General features: G+C 42.2%; 1 protein-coding gene across 1 annotated transcript in view; it reads right to left on the bottom strand.

The window, feature by feature from the left end:
* The window catches only part of LOC136543036 (uncharacterized), an 84,773-nt gene extending 83,283 nt beyond the window's left edge, over window positions 1-1,490 (bottom strand). The window contains exon 1 of the mRNA XM_066535611.1: window positions 1,337-1,490. Coding sequence (XP_066391708.1) covers window positions 1,337-1,490 — 154 coding nt within the window. The remainder of the gene's footprint in view (window positions 1-1,336) is intronic.
* Between the last annotated feature and the right edge of the window lie 16,997 nt (window positions 1,491-18,487).

Here is an 18,487-nt window from a genome sequence, read left to right as displayed (position 1 = left end):
ACCTGGACCAGGACCCTAGAGGTTGGAGTGCAGCAGCTTATGTAAGGAACAACATCGTCATCGCCACAGCAGTTGGCTTCCTTCCTGACTTGGCTTGGATTTATCGCTACGCTGTATAACCCTTCGGACGTCCTTATGAACTGGACTCGGCTGGCACCAACATCGGTGAAACCTGAGGCTTCTTTCTTGATGAGTGCACCCGGAAGGGAGGACCTTCCGAATATCAATGACTCCGCGTAGAAGAAAACCAGCATCTTCATTGGACCATCCACCCTCTACAACTTTAGTTTGTACTTTTTTGTAAGGAGGAAGAACTTGGGGAGGAAGAAGGAGGGGAACAGAGAGAGGGTAGGACACGGCACGATGGCCGGATTACTCAGAATTTAGTTCACGATTTCAATCTTACATATGGTTGTCTCCACTCTTCCTCCCTTCTTACTTATACAATAGACTCAGACTTGCCACATTGGGCCAAAAACTCTCGTACTCGGCCGCCGGCGGAGCCTTTTGGGCCGGGAGGCAGGAACGGCATCATCTTCAGTAGCGGTCGAGGAGACGGCTTCTTTCCCAGGCGTGTTCCCTTCGCTTGCAGTAGGCAGAGGCAGGCTGCTGACATTTTTCTCGACAACAAATCCTATCCCACCATCATCATCAGTCAGCACAATGCTTCGTTTCAGATGACGGATTTTAGATGGCAGGGGAATCGCAGATACTTCCTGTGTGGCCAAGTCGTACTTCACGATCTCATCGTTTAACTTATCCAATAAGTAGAGTGCGGTGCCCACGAGGACACTGGGCGCACGCGGGAACCAGCCGAGTCTTCTAGGGAGTGGGCGCTCAAAATCAGGGAGGTGGCTCCACGCACCAGCATCAGATGAGTAGACGGACAAGTGCACGACGCAGGTCTGGATGTCCATGACAACAACCAGGAAAGGTCCCCGGTGGCAGTCGAGGTGGTCGCAGTTGCCACCAGCGGTGGCGGCACAGACCACGGTCGCAGAGTAGTTGTGCCACCTGGTGTACGGCAGCTCCGGCAGGTTTCGCTGCTGGTCCGTGACAGGGTCCCAGACGGAGAAGCCAATCGTATGCCAAGTGTAGCACCGGTAGAGCAGGACGCGGCCATGGCGGGCGTCCCTGGTGAGCCAGGCCGTTCCGTCGGGCGCGTGCATGAGGCGGGAGGAGGTCGTGGGGACGAAGTATTCAGTCGGCAATGGCATGACGCGTACTGGCTTGAGGGAAGGGTTGGTGTCCCTAGGCGCGTCGTCGTCGTGTCCGAGCTTGCAGTCCCCGGTGTAGATCACGCCGAGTACGGGGGCCGCGCTGCGGTGGAACTCACGGAACCTTCGGCGGAACACGGGGCCGGAGACGAGGCGGCACCAGAGCTTGCAGACGAGGGCGGCGCGGACGAGGCTTGCGGGGTCGTCCGGCGGGAAGCGGAGGAGGACCTCTTCCACGAGCTCCTCCATCAGCTCCGGTGGCTGAGGCGGCATGCCTACCTCCGTGGCCGAGGGTTCGGCGGATGTGAGGAGCGAGGAGACCTTATTTATGAATAGAGGAATTGGATCAAACCCTAGTTATAATATATATTGTTATATATTGTTATTATATATATATATATATATATATATATATATATATATATATATATATATATATATATATATATATATATAGAGAGAGAGAGAGAGAGAGAGAGAGAGAGAGAGAGAGAGAGAGAGAGAGAGAGAGAGAGAGAGAGAGAGAGAGAGAGAGAGAGAGAGAGAGAGAGAGAGACGTACAACTGCTTGTGGTTCAGACGAATACAAGACGGATGCACGATCTCCCTGCCGCCCTGGTGCTGGACTCCCGATGGATGGTGTCGCTGCCAGGTGGGTCCAGAGGTTCTGATTCGGACACTATGTAAAAAACAATTTTTAGCAATGGTTCGATTTTTTTGTAGGGACGGCTGGTGATGGAGCCGCCCCTAGAGTGGCGTGTTCGGGTGCCCAGACACCAGCCGCCCCTACAAATAGAACAGCAGAGGCGGCTGGTGATACGAGCCGCCCCTCCAAATGGGGTCTGATTTGTAGGGACTGCTAATCACCAGCCGCCCCTGGAGTTGCTATTTGTAGGGGCGGCCGGTGATTGAGCCGCCGCTACAAATGTCTCCGTATACATAGCTCCGATTTGTAGGGGCGGCTCTAGCACCAGCCGCATCTACAAATGACCCACATATAAAACAGCTGCAGCACCTTCTTTCTCCTCGGGTCACTCACTCTAACCCGTGAAAGAAAGATGGAGAGGACTTGGGCACCTCCCAAAAATTGCTCTACTAAGGGGGAAAGGTTTTGGTCTCAAATTCTTTGGTGGAGAGGTTGTAGAAGGTAAGAAAATGCTATTCCACACTTTTTTTAATTTTTAATGGTTGGTTAGTGAGTAATTAGAGTTTTGTTTTTCTCTCTCTTCTATGGTGCTTGAGCTACTTATGAAGCAAATTAGACCCAAGTTTTAAATGTACTAGGGTAAATTAGGGAGGGGAACAAGATCATACCCTTATTTGGTCCATGTTTCTTGATTTTAGTGAACAATTAGTTAGTTTTATGGATGTTTCATGTGCATGTGGATCTAGATCTAGGGTTTGGTTTTTTTATTAATTTCGTTTTTGTAAATTTATGTTTGATAAAATTGGACTAGGGTTTGTATAAAAGATATTGGGTAAAGTATAATTGTTGCTAATTGTTGTCTTTCAAATTGTTTATTGTAATCATTAAATATGTATTTTAATTATTTATGGATAAATGGGCCATTAATTAATTTTTCTCTACCATGGTGTGTTTGTATGCTTCATGTAATTATATTAGATTTATATTCATATATATATGAAGTATATACAATTATTCTCAAGTAATTATTACTTTGATTCATTTTTATATATATCTGGATAAGTAGTCCTTTAATGTTTGTTTTGTTGTTGTTGTAAAAGATGGAGTACAAGAACTCTTGGATGTATGGTTCGGTAAGGTTCAAGGCAGGTTCCGTGAAGAGGTGGATAAATTTATTGAAGCCGCAAAGAAGCATGCAACAACATTGAAAGAGAATAATGATACAATTATTTGCCCCTGTAAAGATTGAAAGAACCGTATGGCATGGACATATGTGACTATCATAAGATCACATTTGATTATGCGAGGATTTGTTGAGGACTACACAGTGTGGATTCATCATGGTGAAATGGTTATTGTTAACGACGAGGATGAGGAGGAATACGACGACGAAACCATAAAATCCATGTCCCAATATTCAACAGAGCTTGATGCACGAATGGATTTCGAGTTTGGTAATGAACAAGGTGGTGATGCTGGTGGTTGGGATGGTAACGACGAAGGTGGTGTCAATAATGATGGTGGAGCACGTGTCGGGGATGAAGATGATTTAGAGGATATGATTTGAGCCCTTGGACCAGAGATTTTACTAAATAGCCCGAAAGGTCTAGAAAATTTAGAAAGGGTGACAAAAGTATCGAATGAGACTATGTATGGTATTGAAAAGGGCTGTCCGACACATTGGACATTGCTATATTTTATGCTTGAGCTGCTCATCCTGAAGGCTAAGTATGGCTGGTCAGACTATAGTTTCAATGATTTATTGCATCTCCTGTCATGGGTGCTGCCACAACCAAACTCAGTTTCCGCCAACACATACCAAGCGAAGAAGGTCATAAGTCCATTGACAATGGGGGTTGAAAAAATCCATGCATGCCCCAACCACTGTATACTTTTTCGTGGCAAAACGTTCAAGTCACTGGATAAATGACCCCAGTGTGGGGCCAGCCGGTATAAGAACAATGACCTTTACGGTGGGGACGAACCCTCCACGGGAAAAAAGAGGAATAAGAAGGGTACAAAAAAGGTGGTACAAGAATCTCAGCCCCCAGAGGACACTCCATTAGGCAACAATGCAAAGCAGAGAAGAATTTCTACCTTGGTAATGTGGTACCTGCCAGTGACCAACCACTTGAGACGTATCTTCCTAAACCCTAAAGAAGCCGCACTTATGACATGGTGGGATGATGAGCGCAAGGTGGATGATGATAAGATTGCACACCCGGCTGATTGTAGTCAGTGGCAAAGGTTTGATGAGAAGCACAAAGAATTCAGCGATGACCCAAGAAATGTACGGTTTGGCTTGAGCACCGATGGAATGAATCCCTTCAATGAGAGGATGAGCGACCATAGCAAATGGCCAGTGATCTTGACCATGTACAACATCCCAACATGGTTGTGTCAGAAGAGAAAGTACCTTCTCCTCACTATTCTTATTTCTAGCCATAAACAACCAGGCATTGATATAGACGTGTCCTCAAGCCTTTGATGCAAGAAATGGAGAGGCTATAGAGGCATGGGGAGCAGATATACGATGCGTTCCGAAAGGAGGACTTCATATATAGAGCAATAATATTTGTTACTACCAATGATTACCCTGCGATGTTTGCTTTGTCTGGACAAATCAAAGGAAAGACGGGATGCTTGGTTTGCTTGGATGGTACTACATGGGTGTACCTGGATGCATCCAAGAAGATAGTTTACCTAAGGAACCGACGCTTCTTAAAGACAAGTCACAAGTACCGTAGCAAATTGTTGTTTAGACTTTATGACAACGCCCCAAAGATTGAACCCCCTTCGGAGAGACGTCATAATGGAGAACACGTGTACAGAATGGTGAAAAATATACGCGTTGTCTATGGAAAGAAGAATCCAGATGGGACGAACATAGATAGAAGCACACCTCCTGTGGAAGGCGTACCTTTCAAGAAACAATCGATCTTCTTTCAGTATCTGACTTATTGGCCAGACTTGTAGGTCCCCCATGCCATTGATGCTATGCACTGCAGAAGAATGTCTTTGAGAGTCTCATTGCCACCTTAATGGACACAGGCAAGTCAAAGGATGGTCTGAAAGCAAGGAAAGACATGGTGTAGCTAAACGTGATGGCACAGCTTCACCCGGTACCTGAGGCTAATGGAAAATACGCTCTGCCGGCGGCATGCTTCAACCTAACACCAGACGAGAAGAGAGCTATATGCACTTTCCTGAGGGGGGTCAAAGTCCCAACTGGGTTTTCAGCAAATGTGAAGAAGCTAGTGTCGATGAAGGACTTGTCAATAACACACTACAAGGCTCACGATTGCCATGTGATGCTGACAGTGTTTCTACCTATTGCAATCAGGGCTATAAAGCCGGAGTTCTTGAAAATGGCCATCACCCGCATGTGCTACTTCTTTTCGAAGATCTCATAGAAGACGATTGGCAAGGAAGAGCTGAGTGACCTACATGAATTTGTGGTGGAGACACAAAACCAACTAGAGATGTGTTTACCTCCTGCTTTTTTTGATATAATGCCACATCTCATGATTCACATGGTTCATCAGATACAGGCGCTTGGCCCTTGCTACTTGCATGAAATGTGGTCCTATGAGCGGTTCATGTCAGTTCTAAGTTGATACGTGCATAATCGAGCATACCCAGAGGGCTCCATGATAGAGGGTTATAGTACTGAAGAAGTCGTTGAGTGCTGTCAAGAGTACCTAAAAGTACAGAAAGGGATTGGTAAACCCGATTCTCGTCATAAAGGTAGGCTGGCTAGGAAGGGCACCAGTGGTAGAAAAGTGTTCGTCGACCATGATTACAAAGAGGTGAGTCGAGCGCATTATAGTGTCTTGTAGAGTACACAACTGATGCAACCGTACATTGATGAACACTTGGCTATCATTATGGCAGAGAGAAATGGCTGTTCGGATGATTGGGTCAAGAAACAACACAAGCAACGACTAACTACATGGTTGAAGGACCAAAACATATCGCCTGAAGAAACCAGACTCTATTACCATTAGTAGGTTGACGGAGGGGCCATCGAGACAAGTGTCATCTTGGAATACTTATGACATCAATGGGTATACATACTATACCCACTCAAAGGATAGTAAATATGTGAACCAAAATAGCGGCATTCGAATAGAGGCTCTCGATGGATTAGGGCAAAAGATCCAATACTTTGGTATCATTGAAGAGATATGGGAACTTGACTATGGAAGGGATATAACGGTGGCCCTGTTTTGATGCCGCTGGATCAAACAACACCAACTGAATGAGATCGGATTGAGAGTCCTAGACCTCGAGAATCTAGGCTACCAAGATGACCCTTGGGTGCTCGCTTCACGTGTCGCACAAGTTTTCTATATGTCTGACCCACAAAGTAACCTCCCCCCGAAGAAGAAGACAAAGCACGTGGTTGCCTCTGGGAAACAACACATTATTGGAGTTGATGGCGTGGACGATGTTGAAGCTTACAATAACTACGATGAGATGCCGCTGCTCACAGACTTTCCTAAAAAGATCCGTGTTATGGAAAAGAACCTCCCCAAAGACATAATGCCATGGGAACGAAAATGTGTCAAGGGGAAAGTCGTTACATCGGGCTAGCTAGTTGTTGAACGTGGAGTGTTTGTGTAAGTGTGTGTTTATAAGACTTCATTTATGCATGCGTGTGAGACTATATATTTATGTACGTGTGTAAGACTACATATTTTTGTATGTGTGTGAGACTATATTTTATGCATGTGTGTGAGACTACCCTTTGCAACATCCAGATGACTCTATTTGAACATCCACTCTATTACTACTAAACCTTTATGAAATCACTAAACACGTTATGAAATAAAAAAATGACCAAAATAAAAGTAGGAGATCTTGATGAGTTATACAACTTTTATATTCATCACCTTTACAGCTGAAATCATTTAGTGTTTGAAAATCAGGTTTGAAGCTATCATTTTCTGAAATTTAAAATTTGAATTATTCAAAATTAGTGACAAAGATAGATGACTAGACTAAAATGATAGAACATGATTTTAGAAAATTTTAGGGAAAAAAACAATCACATTTGGAGTTAGTATGAGGCAGAAAAACTAGTTATAAGTTTCAGCCATAGATTAAAAAGAGAAATGACACTTGTTCATCATTGATCATCATGAACATTTGTGATTTTTCTTTTTAATCTCTGGGTAAAATTTGTAACTAGTCTTTCTCCCACATACTAACTTCAAATGTGATGATTTTTTCCTAAAATTTTCTAAAATCTTGCCCTATCAAGTTACTGTGTTGATTTGGTCATTCTTTTCATTTGATAAAGTTTGAGCACTTCAAATTTTCAAATTTAAAAAAAATAACAAGTTCAAATGAGATTTTCAACCATTAAATGATTTCAGCTGAAAAAGTGATGAATACCAAAGTTGTATAACTCATCAAGATCTACAACTTTTATTTTTATCATTTCTTCATCTGACAAAGTGATAGTAAACATTATTCACAAATCAACATGTTTCTCGTATAGTTCATGAAACTATGAGTCATATGTGAATTTATGAACAATATTTATTAATACTTTATCATATGAAGAAGTGACCAAAATAAAAGTTGTTGATAGTGAGGAGTTCAACCACTTTTATGTTCACGACTTTTATTGTTGAAATCATTTAAGGTTTCAAAATCTTGTTTGAAGTTGCCATTTAGTGAAGTTCAAAATTTTAGCTATTCAAATTTGGTCAAATGAAAATATGATCAAATAAAAGTTGTACATATTGATGAGTTCTACAACTTTGGTATTCATGAGTTTTTCATCTGAAATCATTTACTCTTTCAAAATATTATTTCAAGTTGAAATTGTTTGAATTTCAAAATTTGAATCAACCAAACAAAGTCACATGACAAGATGACCAAAATAAAAGTTGTACATGTTGATGAGTTATGCAACTTTTATGTTTACAACATTTTCATTTTATTTCATTTAATGTCGTAAAATTATAGTCGAAGTTTTAAAATTCAAATTTTTATTTTTTGTTTTTTTTGTTTTCTATATTGTTTTGACTAAAATTGTTTATATATATTTCTTCGTATATAGAATAATACAAAATATTATATTTGTGCATATACACAATTTTTTTATATTACTTTGTGTTTTTATGATATAAAAAATATAGAATTTATAATTTAAAAAATAGAAAATATTTGTAGGGGCAGTTGGATCAGGAACCGCCCCTACAAATGCATTTGTAAGGGCGGCTGGATCAGGAACGGCCCCTACAAATGCATTTGTAGGGGCGGCTGGATCAGGAACGCCCCTACAAATAGTCCCGAGTATAAAAAGGAGGGCACACAGGAGTCAACTAGTCTGGGCACTGTCTTCTTCCTCCGATGCCGTCAGGCTGCCCCGCGCACCTACGGTTTCCGCCGCCGGTCCCGCGCCCGCACCCTCGCCTGCCCACACCAGCCCCCGGCGCCCGCCCCCGCGCACCGATGACGCAGGCTCCCAGCGCCCACGCCCGGCCCCCGGTGTCCCGTCCCCACACGCCGACGACGCAGGCTCCTAGCGCCCCGCGCCCAGCCTCCTCGTCGTCTTCTCTGCCACCGGCAAACACTCTTCCACTTCTCAAGCTCCAGGTACCTATCTATCTATGGATATATATAGACCTTGCATCGTGCCATCTCGTCTGGGGCTTAGACCTACATCTTGGTACTGGATGCCCTAATGTTCTTGTTTAATTGGGTGTCTTAATTGATTGATCGGTTAATTCTGCAATTAGAAACCTGATTTATCTATTTCTTGAGATCGAGGGTTCTTGTCTCCCTATCTCCAAGAACTTGGGTATGCGGCTGATCCACTGTGCCCTGGACGAGCCATTGTTGGGTTATTTGGCAAAGAACTGCTGCACTGAATGAAAGGACAAAGATTGTAGTAGTACTTGGTTTAGTGGTGATGTGGAATTAGTGCTAGCTGTTAAAGCCTGGTTTGCAGTAATAAAATGTGAGCATTGGTTTTATAAATAAGTATGTCACATGCAGAATAAAAAACAATGTTCACTTGTAAGTTCCATTCAGTGATCTTTTTGGTTCAGTGATAAACAAATGTGATCTGTTCATGACAAAGGGTGCTACTTGAGAAAAATGAAATTGGAGGGTTTTACTTGAATATGACAAAAGGATCTCCCAAGTTAGTTAGCACTATGTTTTTTTTAATCTGACTAAGTGGATATTACGGGTCTAAATAGCACGAAACGATAAAATCCACTGTTCCTCATTGTACTCTGTAATTTTCATCAGTGAAAGTAGTCCCTAGTAATTTTTTTGTTGTTCTTGTAGGAAGATCTACTGTTTCCTATGTTTCTTTGTGTTATTCCATGATCGAAAATTTGCTATTGTATGGTATATTTTGATTTGTAGTAGGGAAAATCCATTGTTTTGTGATATATTTTGTATTCTTCATTCAAGGAAAATTCATTAAGCGGTTGTATATGTTTATTGTTTATTGTTCCGGTATGAAAATGCATTGTTTCCTGGTATGTTTTTATTATTCCAATAGGGAAATTTAATTGTTCTATTGTATGGTTTGGATTGTTCTGCTACTGAAAAACTGTTCTGCTAGCATAAGTTAACCTCAAATTTTTTATATAAGATTAGTTTCTCCCCAATTATTACTTAGACTTTTTTATTTACAGTTTCACTGGCTAAATGCTCAGGCATTGGTATAGGATTAAACATGTTTCATCAGCTAATATAATTGGTGGGTACAGTAGAATATATGCATATTAACATCACAATGGTTCCTGTTAACATAAGTGGGGTCCATGTATATTAAAACAACCCTGTTCTTGTCTAATCGTTAGCCTCTATAGCCCTTAAAAACTAGAACCACCCCTAATTAATAGGGGTATATGATTATTTCATGTCACCATGGTGTGCACCTATTGTGAAGGGGGCAGGTTTTGTCACTTAAAGTAACTAGATGATACCCCGCGCGTTGCCGCGGGAGTTTTGTAGAGAGATATATTATTCCACTTAGGAGTTTGTCACTATCTTCAGTAGTAAGGGATTCTTACTACTCCTACTACTCCTACTCTTACTACTCCTCCTCTGACTACTACTACTCCTCTTACTACTCGCTACTCCTAAGTGGCTGCTGCTCTTACTCTACTACTACCACTCTACTGCTACACTTACTCTACTCTACTACTTTCTACTTACTACTACTACTTGCTACTCCTAAGTGGCTGCTACTCTTACTCTACTACTACCACTCCTCTGCTTTTTTTTGCTTATATACTGCTGGTGTGTAGTGGCTGCTGCTGCTGCTACTACTACCACTCCTCCTCCTACCACTACTACTACTCCTCCTCCTACTACTACTCCTCCTCTTACTACTCCTACTACTACTCCTCTTACTACTCCTACTACTCCTCCTCTTACTACTCCTCCTCTGACTACTCCTCTTACTACTCGCTACTCCTAAGTGGCTGCTGCTCTTACTCTATTGCTACACTTACTCTACTCTACTACTTTCTACTTACTACTACTACTTGCTACTCCTAAGTGGCTGCTGCTCTTACTCTACTACTACCACTCCTTCTCTGTTTTTATTTTGCTTATATACTGCTGGTGTGTAGTGGCTGCTGCTGCTACTACTACTACTACTACTCCTCCTACGACTACTACTACTCCTCCTCCTCCTACTACTCCTCTTACTACTCCTACTACTCCTCCTCTTACTACTCCTACTACTCCTCTTACTACTTGCTACTCCTAAGTGGCTGCTGCTCTTACTCTACTACTACCACTCTACTGCTACACTTACTCTACTCAACTACTTTCTACTTACTACTACTACTTGCTACTTCTAGCTACTAACTGTTGGCTGCTGTTTCTTTTTTTTGCAAAATCTCCCAGGACTCGCCCAGGACTTGTTGTCCTGTCTTTTGCCATCAGCTGCTGCACTATGTTTGCTAAGCAGTTGTTGGTTTTTGCTGATGATGAAATTGTCCAAGTCCATACATTATATGGAACATGAGCTGATGATCAAGAACTTGTGAGGAGCTTGGCATCATTAGCAGCCGCCCCTACATTACCTTCTCTCTTCTCTGTTATGATGCCTTGATGCTCCAAGTTCAAGATCAGATGATGATTGACATGTTTTTGAGGCCTCTACCACTGCTACTACTCTTTTTTTAATATATTGTTGTTTTATAGGACTACTTTGGTTTATAGCTCTTTTTGATTTCTTATACCTTCTCGTGTACCTAAAGCACACTTTCTTGCATCTATTAGAATAAAGCGTGAAATAATGTCACGGACACCAGACAGTGTAGCCCGATGCCCTGAGCATGATGAGCACCCAACCAATGAGGAGCAAGCATTAGAGGACCAGCTAACTCAGGAGCAGTTTGATAACGAGTTAGAAAAGGATCTAGAAGTGATGCTTACTCAGGAGCAGTGTGATGAGGAGGAAGGGGGAGCAGAAGGAAGAGCAGGAGAGGCTGTTGAAGGTGAAGAAGAAGAGGATGATGATGATGATGACTCAGAAGAGGGATATAAAAGTCCCGAGGATCTTTTCCCACGTGAAGCCAGAAGGAGGCCAACAGAGGAAGATTTGGACAAGGATTTTGACCCGAACGAGGAGGTAGGGAAAAAGCCTTAGCTTGTAAATTTTGCTAAAGCTTTGGCTGTGTTACCTCTGCTAATACTTTGACCTATCGTATATACAGGTCCCTCCTGAAACTTACAAAAGACGACATCGACGTCCGCGACATCTCGCTGGAGAAGACAGAGTAGAGGAAAGGAGAGTAGAGGCAACAGCCACAGAGACGGATCACGATGCCTCTGCTCCACAACCTCAAGACACAACCATGACTACCAAGCCTAAGAGGAAACAAGGGGATAGAAAAGGAAATCTATATCTAGATAAGGCATGCTATGTGATAACAGAGGTCGGGCCAGCAGGGTAGATCCTTGAGCCGTAGGAATTAAGAGGACGATTCCGCAATGCGATCAGGACCCTAGTAAGAGATAAATTAAACCCAACAATCCATAACTGGAAGGACGTACCAGAGAACACAAAGAATGCACTATGGGATAGGTAGCTGAAGCTCAATTTTAGATTTCTAGAGGGTAAGCACGAATTGGTAAAAAAATGCTATCAGGATGATGGGAGAGTCATTCCGATGTTGGAGGTCGAAGCTCAACACGAAGTATATCCGAAAGTGGTTAACTCCCTTCAACGAGTTCGGTAAAATAACTCCTAGTCAATGGGAGGAGCTCGTGGCTCAGAAGACTTCACCAGAGGCATTGGAGCTCAGTGCCCTTAACACCGAGCTGGCGAAGAGGAACAAACTCCACCATCATCTAGGCCCCGATGGCTACTATGCCAAGGAAGAACAGTTTAGGAAGATGGACGAAAGGGCCGCAGTTGCTGGGAATATCGATGTGACAAATTTGAAGTTACACTCAAGGAACTGGATATATGTGAGTACAGAATCATCTGATAGTAATCTTAAGTTTGATAAGCCGGAGACCCAAGAGGCGGTATCAAGGATACTAAAATATGCTGAAGACAAGGAGAATGGCTCATTCAATCCTTCTAGCGAGAGGGACAAGCTTAGCCTTGGCTTGGGAAACAAGGAGCACACAGGCCGCACCAGGGGGCTAGGGAAAATGATGACCTGGAAGCAAGGATTCAAAGAGGACAGACACATGTACAAGAAACATGGCCGAGACCGGGAGACTAGTCTTGAGCTCCAAGTGAAGGCTCTAGTTGCGAAGGCGCTGGGGGAGCAATGACTGTCTACGGAGCCACGAATATTAGTGACATCACCGAGAGAACTTGCATTAGTTGGTAGCCCTCCGAAAGTTCCTAGCAGCCAAGGTTCCACTACAGCCACAACCCCAATCGATTGCATACGGGAACCAACTAGTTGCACCTTGGTGCTTCTCAGCGGTCGGCAGAACACTATGATGGAGGTGGCAACGGGTGTGGCACATCCTCCCAGTGGCTTACACCACAATAATAAGATACCGCTGGACTACACTAGGGTCGAGGTGCATACAGTGAAGCCCGAGTTCATGAAGTGGAGGATATACTATGCAAGTCCCGAGGGGCTGGTGTTACTCGGAGATGTTATGGGGCAGTTCATCCTCTGGCACAAATGGGACATTATATTGACTACTTCTTCGCCGCCTCCCCCTCTCCCAAATTTGGAGCGAGTTGTTGAGGTCGGAGAGATATTTTCACCATCTCATGACCCCCACATTCTTGAGATGCCACAACCTTCTCCAGCTCGTATCGAGCAAGTGCATGATGAGCTGCCACAGTCTTCTCAACAAGCACAACCGATACATGAACAACGAGTGCCTCCTGAAGAAAGTGATGCACAAGAAGATGAGGACATGCCTGAATGGGAACTTCAAAAGAAGATTCCAATCAACATAAGGCCAGTTTATGTTTTGATCAAAGACATCTCATCGGTGTCCAAGTGGTATTCCCATGACCAGTTCAAGCCTGAGAACCAAGTTAAAAAAGTCCCATCACGGGGTTCTAAGGAGGCCGTCACTAGCAAACCCTACCAAATTACAAAGCAGTATCCAAATGTTGATGCCATCGAATGGTCAAAGGATTGCCCGAAAACATATGAAAGAGGCAAGCCCTTCCTACCAAACTAGGACATCCAACACCTACCACTTGGAATGAGAAGGTTTCATGATTGGTACTTGCGTGTTCTCCCAACGAGCATAGATATCATACAAGCATGCTTCCCCACCAGCACATTTGGAAGCACAGCCAGGAAAATTGTCTTTGACTTCAATGACATGCACACATGCTTTCACCTGGGAGAAATGGAGATGAATCTAATTCGCACGTGGTGCCTGTAAGTCCTTGTCCTCCCGATATGATATGAATGTAATCTTTGAATTTTGTTGTAACTAACCCATGCCGTGATTTGTAGAATGCAAGTGCACATTGTCAAACAAATGTCAAGTGTGAAAGCCGGGTATGTAGACCCTCAAGCTATAGCCCAAACAAATTTTAATTACCCTAAACGGTGGACACTAGATGCCAAAGAGCTAGGTGCTGCAAAGACACTTCGGGAGAAAGAGCGCATCTGTACGGCGAAACTAGGGGAAGAGTCCCTTAAGGTTGCGGCATACATTGCCATGGCTTTCGAAAATCTCCAACAACACTCTACTATATGGCTACCATACAACTTTGAGTAAGTTCAACTCTATACTTAAAGCTTTGTTCAATATATTTTATTCGATGCAAAAGAGTTTATCTAGTTCTATGATTAAATCCATGCAACAACCACTGGATTTGTATAGCCGTCGATGTCGGGAGGAGCATGGCATGGGTCTTTGATTCATTAGATAGGGACACGGTGACATACAAAGACTTCATATCGATTCTTAAGATGTATACATATCGACAATCCTCGTTAGCTTATATATTTGTATACATACTTGTAACGTTCACTTTTGGATACTAACAAGTTGCATTTGCTAAAATAATTCAAACAGGGCATTTAGGTTCTATGTCACTAATCATCATGGAAGGCATGATCCAGCAAGGAAGGAAAAGCTGGCTATAAAAACACTATGTGCGGTAAGTGTAACTTACTTCTTCAATACTCCGTTACATGGCTGTCAAAAACATTACTTAACATTTTCATATGCAAAACACAGTGCCCCAAGCAGAGGTCTGGGAGTGTACATTGTGGATACTATATATGTTCTATGATGAGTAACACCGGTGCCTACAGGAGACACCCTTTAAGGGTAAGTTTGAACCTCTTCACCCATAGTATAAAAACTTCGTACATGGTATGAAATACTAAACCGAAACTTGTTCTCTTGTAGTGGAGAGAAGAGAAAGGAATGAAAAGAGACCCATACAAGGATGACCAACTCTTAGAGCTCATCGGCGACCTTTGCAACTTTATATTGGACCAGATTGTACATGTCAGAGGCGCCTACCATGACCGAGAGTCTGAGTTAGGTACAAATCCTTAGTACCAACACCTTCGTGAGACTGAAAGGCTAGCTCTAGGACGTTGATAAGAATGTGTATGAAATTTGTATATTTAATGATTGGATTGTATATATTCTTGTGAATTGGACTTGTAATTGTAGTTTATAGAATACTCTTGTGCTTGTAGTCGCGGTCGCGGGATGTTCGGCAACGCGGACGTGGTTTGAAATGTTGGTCGCGGGGTGTTCGGCAACGCGAATGCGGTTCGGAACGTTGGTTGCGGGGCGTTCGGCAACGTGAACGCGGTTCGGAACGTTGGTTGCGGGACGTTCCACAACGCGATTTTGAATTGTAAATTTGATTTTTTTTGGCGGGAAAACGTACCGTAGGGGCTGTTCTTGATTTAACCGCCCCTACAAATACCTGTTTGTAGGGGCGGCTGGTACTCGAGCCGCCCCTACAAATCGATTTGTAGGGGCGGCCTGTGAACTGCCCCTACAAATGCATGATTTATAGAGACGGTTCGGTAGGGGCGGCTAGCCAAACCGCTCCTACAAATGGTTACGAGCCGCCTCTAAAAATCGATTCTGTAGTAGTGGGACGGGCTAGGTTCAACTGAGAGACTCACGCATACAGTTGTTTTGTTCTCTTCAAGTCTGATTGTCTGAGTGCAGAAGCAGAATGACAACGAAAGCAGGCAGCAGCAGAAACTAAAGGACCTATCGATGAACAGAACATGCTTCGATGGCAGACAACCGATGCGTTTTCTGGATCCCATGGTTTGCAAACTGGTCACAGACGCATTATTGTTCAGCCAATACTACTTTGCCACCATTTTGCTTTTCTTTAATTTGTCAGCAAATCATGTGATCGGTGGATAGAAACTGAAGTAAAACCAGTCTGTGTTAAACATGCATCTTTGTCAATTACTTTGATTTTGCTTCTCTACAGCAACTTAATTTGAACCCAATGTGATCTTTGCTTTACATCAATCTCTTCATCGGTTTGTCCTGAGAACAAATTAACCATTTTCTGGCTTCTCTACTTTTGATTCTAACAAGCTCACGTTCCCTAGTGGTGAGTCATCATGTTGAATTTTTTTAGATGATGGATAGAGTATCCCGTTTCGTTCCCCTCAGAGGAATCAATCTTATTTGCTACAATTTTTTACAAGCCCCCACCACAAGCGCTTAATTAATATATCCACAACATTTGCTTGTTTCCTGCTAACTATGTTAAAAATGTTGGGTATTGGGTTGTCAACCGCTGGTTTCCTAACCAGGTGTCTTCCCCCTGGTTTGGTTACTGTCCGTAATCTAAAAGTATCCAAACTCAAGAAGTTTTCTTTTACATTCGATCATGAGGCTCATCCAGAAATGTGATAAGATCCTATTTTTCGTACATTTCTTTCTTAATAACTATTGCCAAACCCCCATGCTCAATGCGTAGTTTAAAGAGCCACTTACTCAGCAAACATTTGCTTTGTATACCATGGTTTATAATACCTAAACCCGTTTTTCTCTAGTCTGACATAGCAACGGCCATCTCAATATTCTATTCATGTCATATTGAGCGTTTGCCAATAAAAATCATGATCAATAATGCTCTATTATTTCTTCAGAACACCTCTAGAAATTTCGAATAAATGTAGCATAAACATAGGATGGCTTGAGAAAATTGAGTTAATCAGCACTAGTCTTTCCCCAACATATAGATGCTTTGTTTTCCAACCACTAAGTCCTTTTTTCTATTCATTCTTCCACTTTTCTCTAACCTTTTTTTTTCTACTAAACTTCTAGTAAACCATTGGGACACCTAGGTAAAGAAATAGCTAGGTACCTAAAACGTACTCCCTCCTTTCCAAATTGTAAGTCGTTCTGCCTTTTCTAGATACATAGTTTTACTACATACCCGGACATAATGTATACCTAGGTGCATAACAAAATATATGTACCTAGGAAGTTAGACCGACTTAGAATTTGGAAATGAAGGAGTATATAATCATTGGAAATTTTGTATAGAACAAATAAAAAGAATTGAAAAAAATAAAACAATCAATAGTTGATAATTGTAAGTATTTATGTAAACAGCTATGTCCCTAACTATATATCCATCACATGTTTCACTTTTTTGTTTATTTCCCATTTCCATAAATTTTCAAATTCCAATTGTGCACAATTCATCATGATGGTTTATGGTAGATCGTTCCCATACTTCACCCATCCATATTTTTGTTCGAATTTTTTATACTTATACTATATCATCATGTTCTCTACAGGATGGGAACTTGAGCGTCTAATGAGGTGCATGCATAACCTCTTCTTTTTTTTAGAAAATGGAAGAGACATCCTACTTCTGCTTTTCTTCACACAGCGTTTACATTATAACGTAGTTTTAGCAACATTACTGAAGATAAGTCAGGAAACAAGAAAAGAAAAATTATGCTTGATAGAGTCTATTACTTAATTTCCATCCATGGCCGGAAAGCAAACAACTGCAACGCAGTGGTCTCTAATTTTCTACTTGCTAACCAGAAAGACTCTTTGTTTCATCATCACACTTCAGCAGTAGCCTACATAAAAGATATATAATTACAATTTTCAAAGATTAGATCATTACGACATCTCCAAAATTGCCCAACTTAAAGCGGCTGTGCCAACCAGAATATATTTCTTCTCCTAAGATGTTCTCTAGCTTAAGAGGGCTTCAACTAGAACTAGTGTCTCGAGCTTAATGTCCCTACTTTGTAATTTATATGGAATCTTCATTGACAATTAGAGACTACCCTCCCTTAACCGCAGCTTTAGTTTGGTGTTCTCTATTTTGCGGTGAATACAAAACCACCTCTTTCGTTTGCGGCGAGCACAATATTACTTTGTGGGTCACTGTAGGTTGCATGTGACTTTTGGATATTCTCCCAACCATACTTAGGGATCATGCATGGGACCAAAAGACATGAAGTAGAGTACAACATCAGCTTATGAATAGTGGACAAAGAAATTGGCAGTCTCTTCGGGAAGTCATCAAGGAGGAAACCTAAGGGGTCATATACTCACAAGTCAAATGACACATAAATTGGAGCTGGCGACAACCATATTTCTATGCACTTTCATTCCACTATGCACTAAGTAGAAAACAGACCTTTTGTCTCGGCACCATTTTCGGAGTTACTCCCGGCATTTTTTGAACCCGGGAGTGAAGGAGATTTCATCCCGGCTATACCCTCGAGTCGGGAGTAAGGTCGCTGCCCACGCTGCTTGGCTCGGCAGGCAAACCTTTAGTCCCCGGTTAGAGGCTATAACCGGGACTAAAGATCGACATTTAGTCCCGGCTAGAGCCACTAACCGGGACTAAATGTTTAGTCCTGGCTGGAGGCTTTAGATAGGAATAAATATTGCTCTTTGTTCCTGGTTATAACCTCTAACCGGAAATAAAGCTTCCGCCAGTAGTCATTAAAATAAACAAATAGTTTTACTTTATTAGTTTCATTTATATTCTTTTCTTAAGTATACTTTGATTTTTAGAGTCTTTTCGAAAAAATAGTTTTAGATTTTAGGGGAAAAATATATTTTCACACATAAGTTTTTAAGTTTTATTTTACCGTATTTCGACGCAAAATTCTAGTGTTTTCAATCTATAATTCACCGTATTTCGTCTCACGCGG

The sequence above is a fragment of the Miscanthus floridulus genome, chromosome 3 (assembly GCF_019320115.1).
Source record: "Miscanthus floridulus cultivar M001 chromosome 3, ASM1932011v1, whole genome shotgun sequence".
NCBI classification, from domain to species: Eukaryota; Viridiplantae; Streptophyta; class Magnoliopsida; order Poales; family Poaceae; genus Miscanthus; species Miscanthus floridulus.
This window is presented reverse-complemented; position numbering and strand designations above follow the sequence as displayed.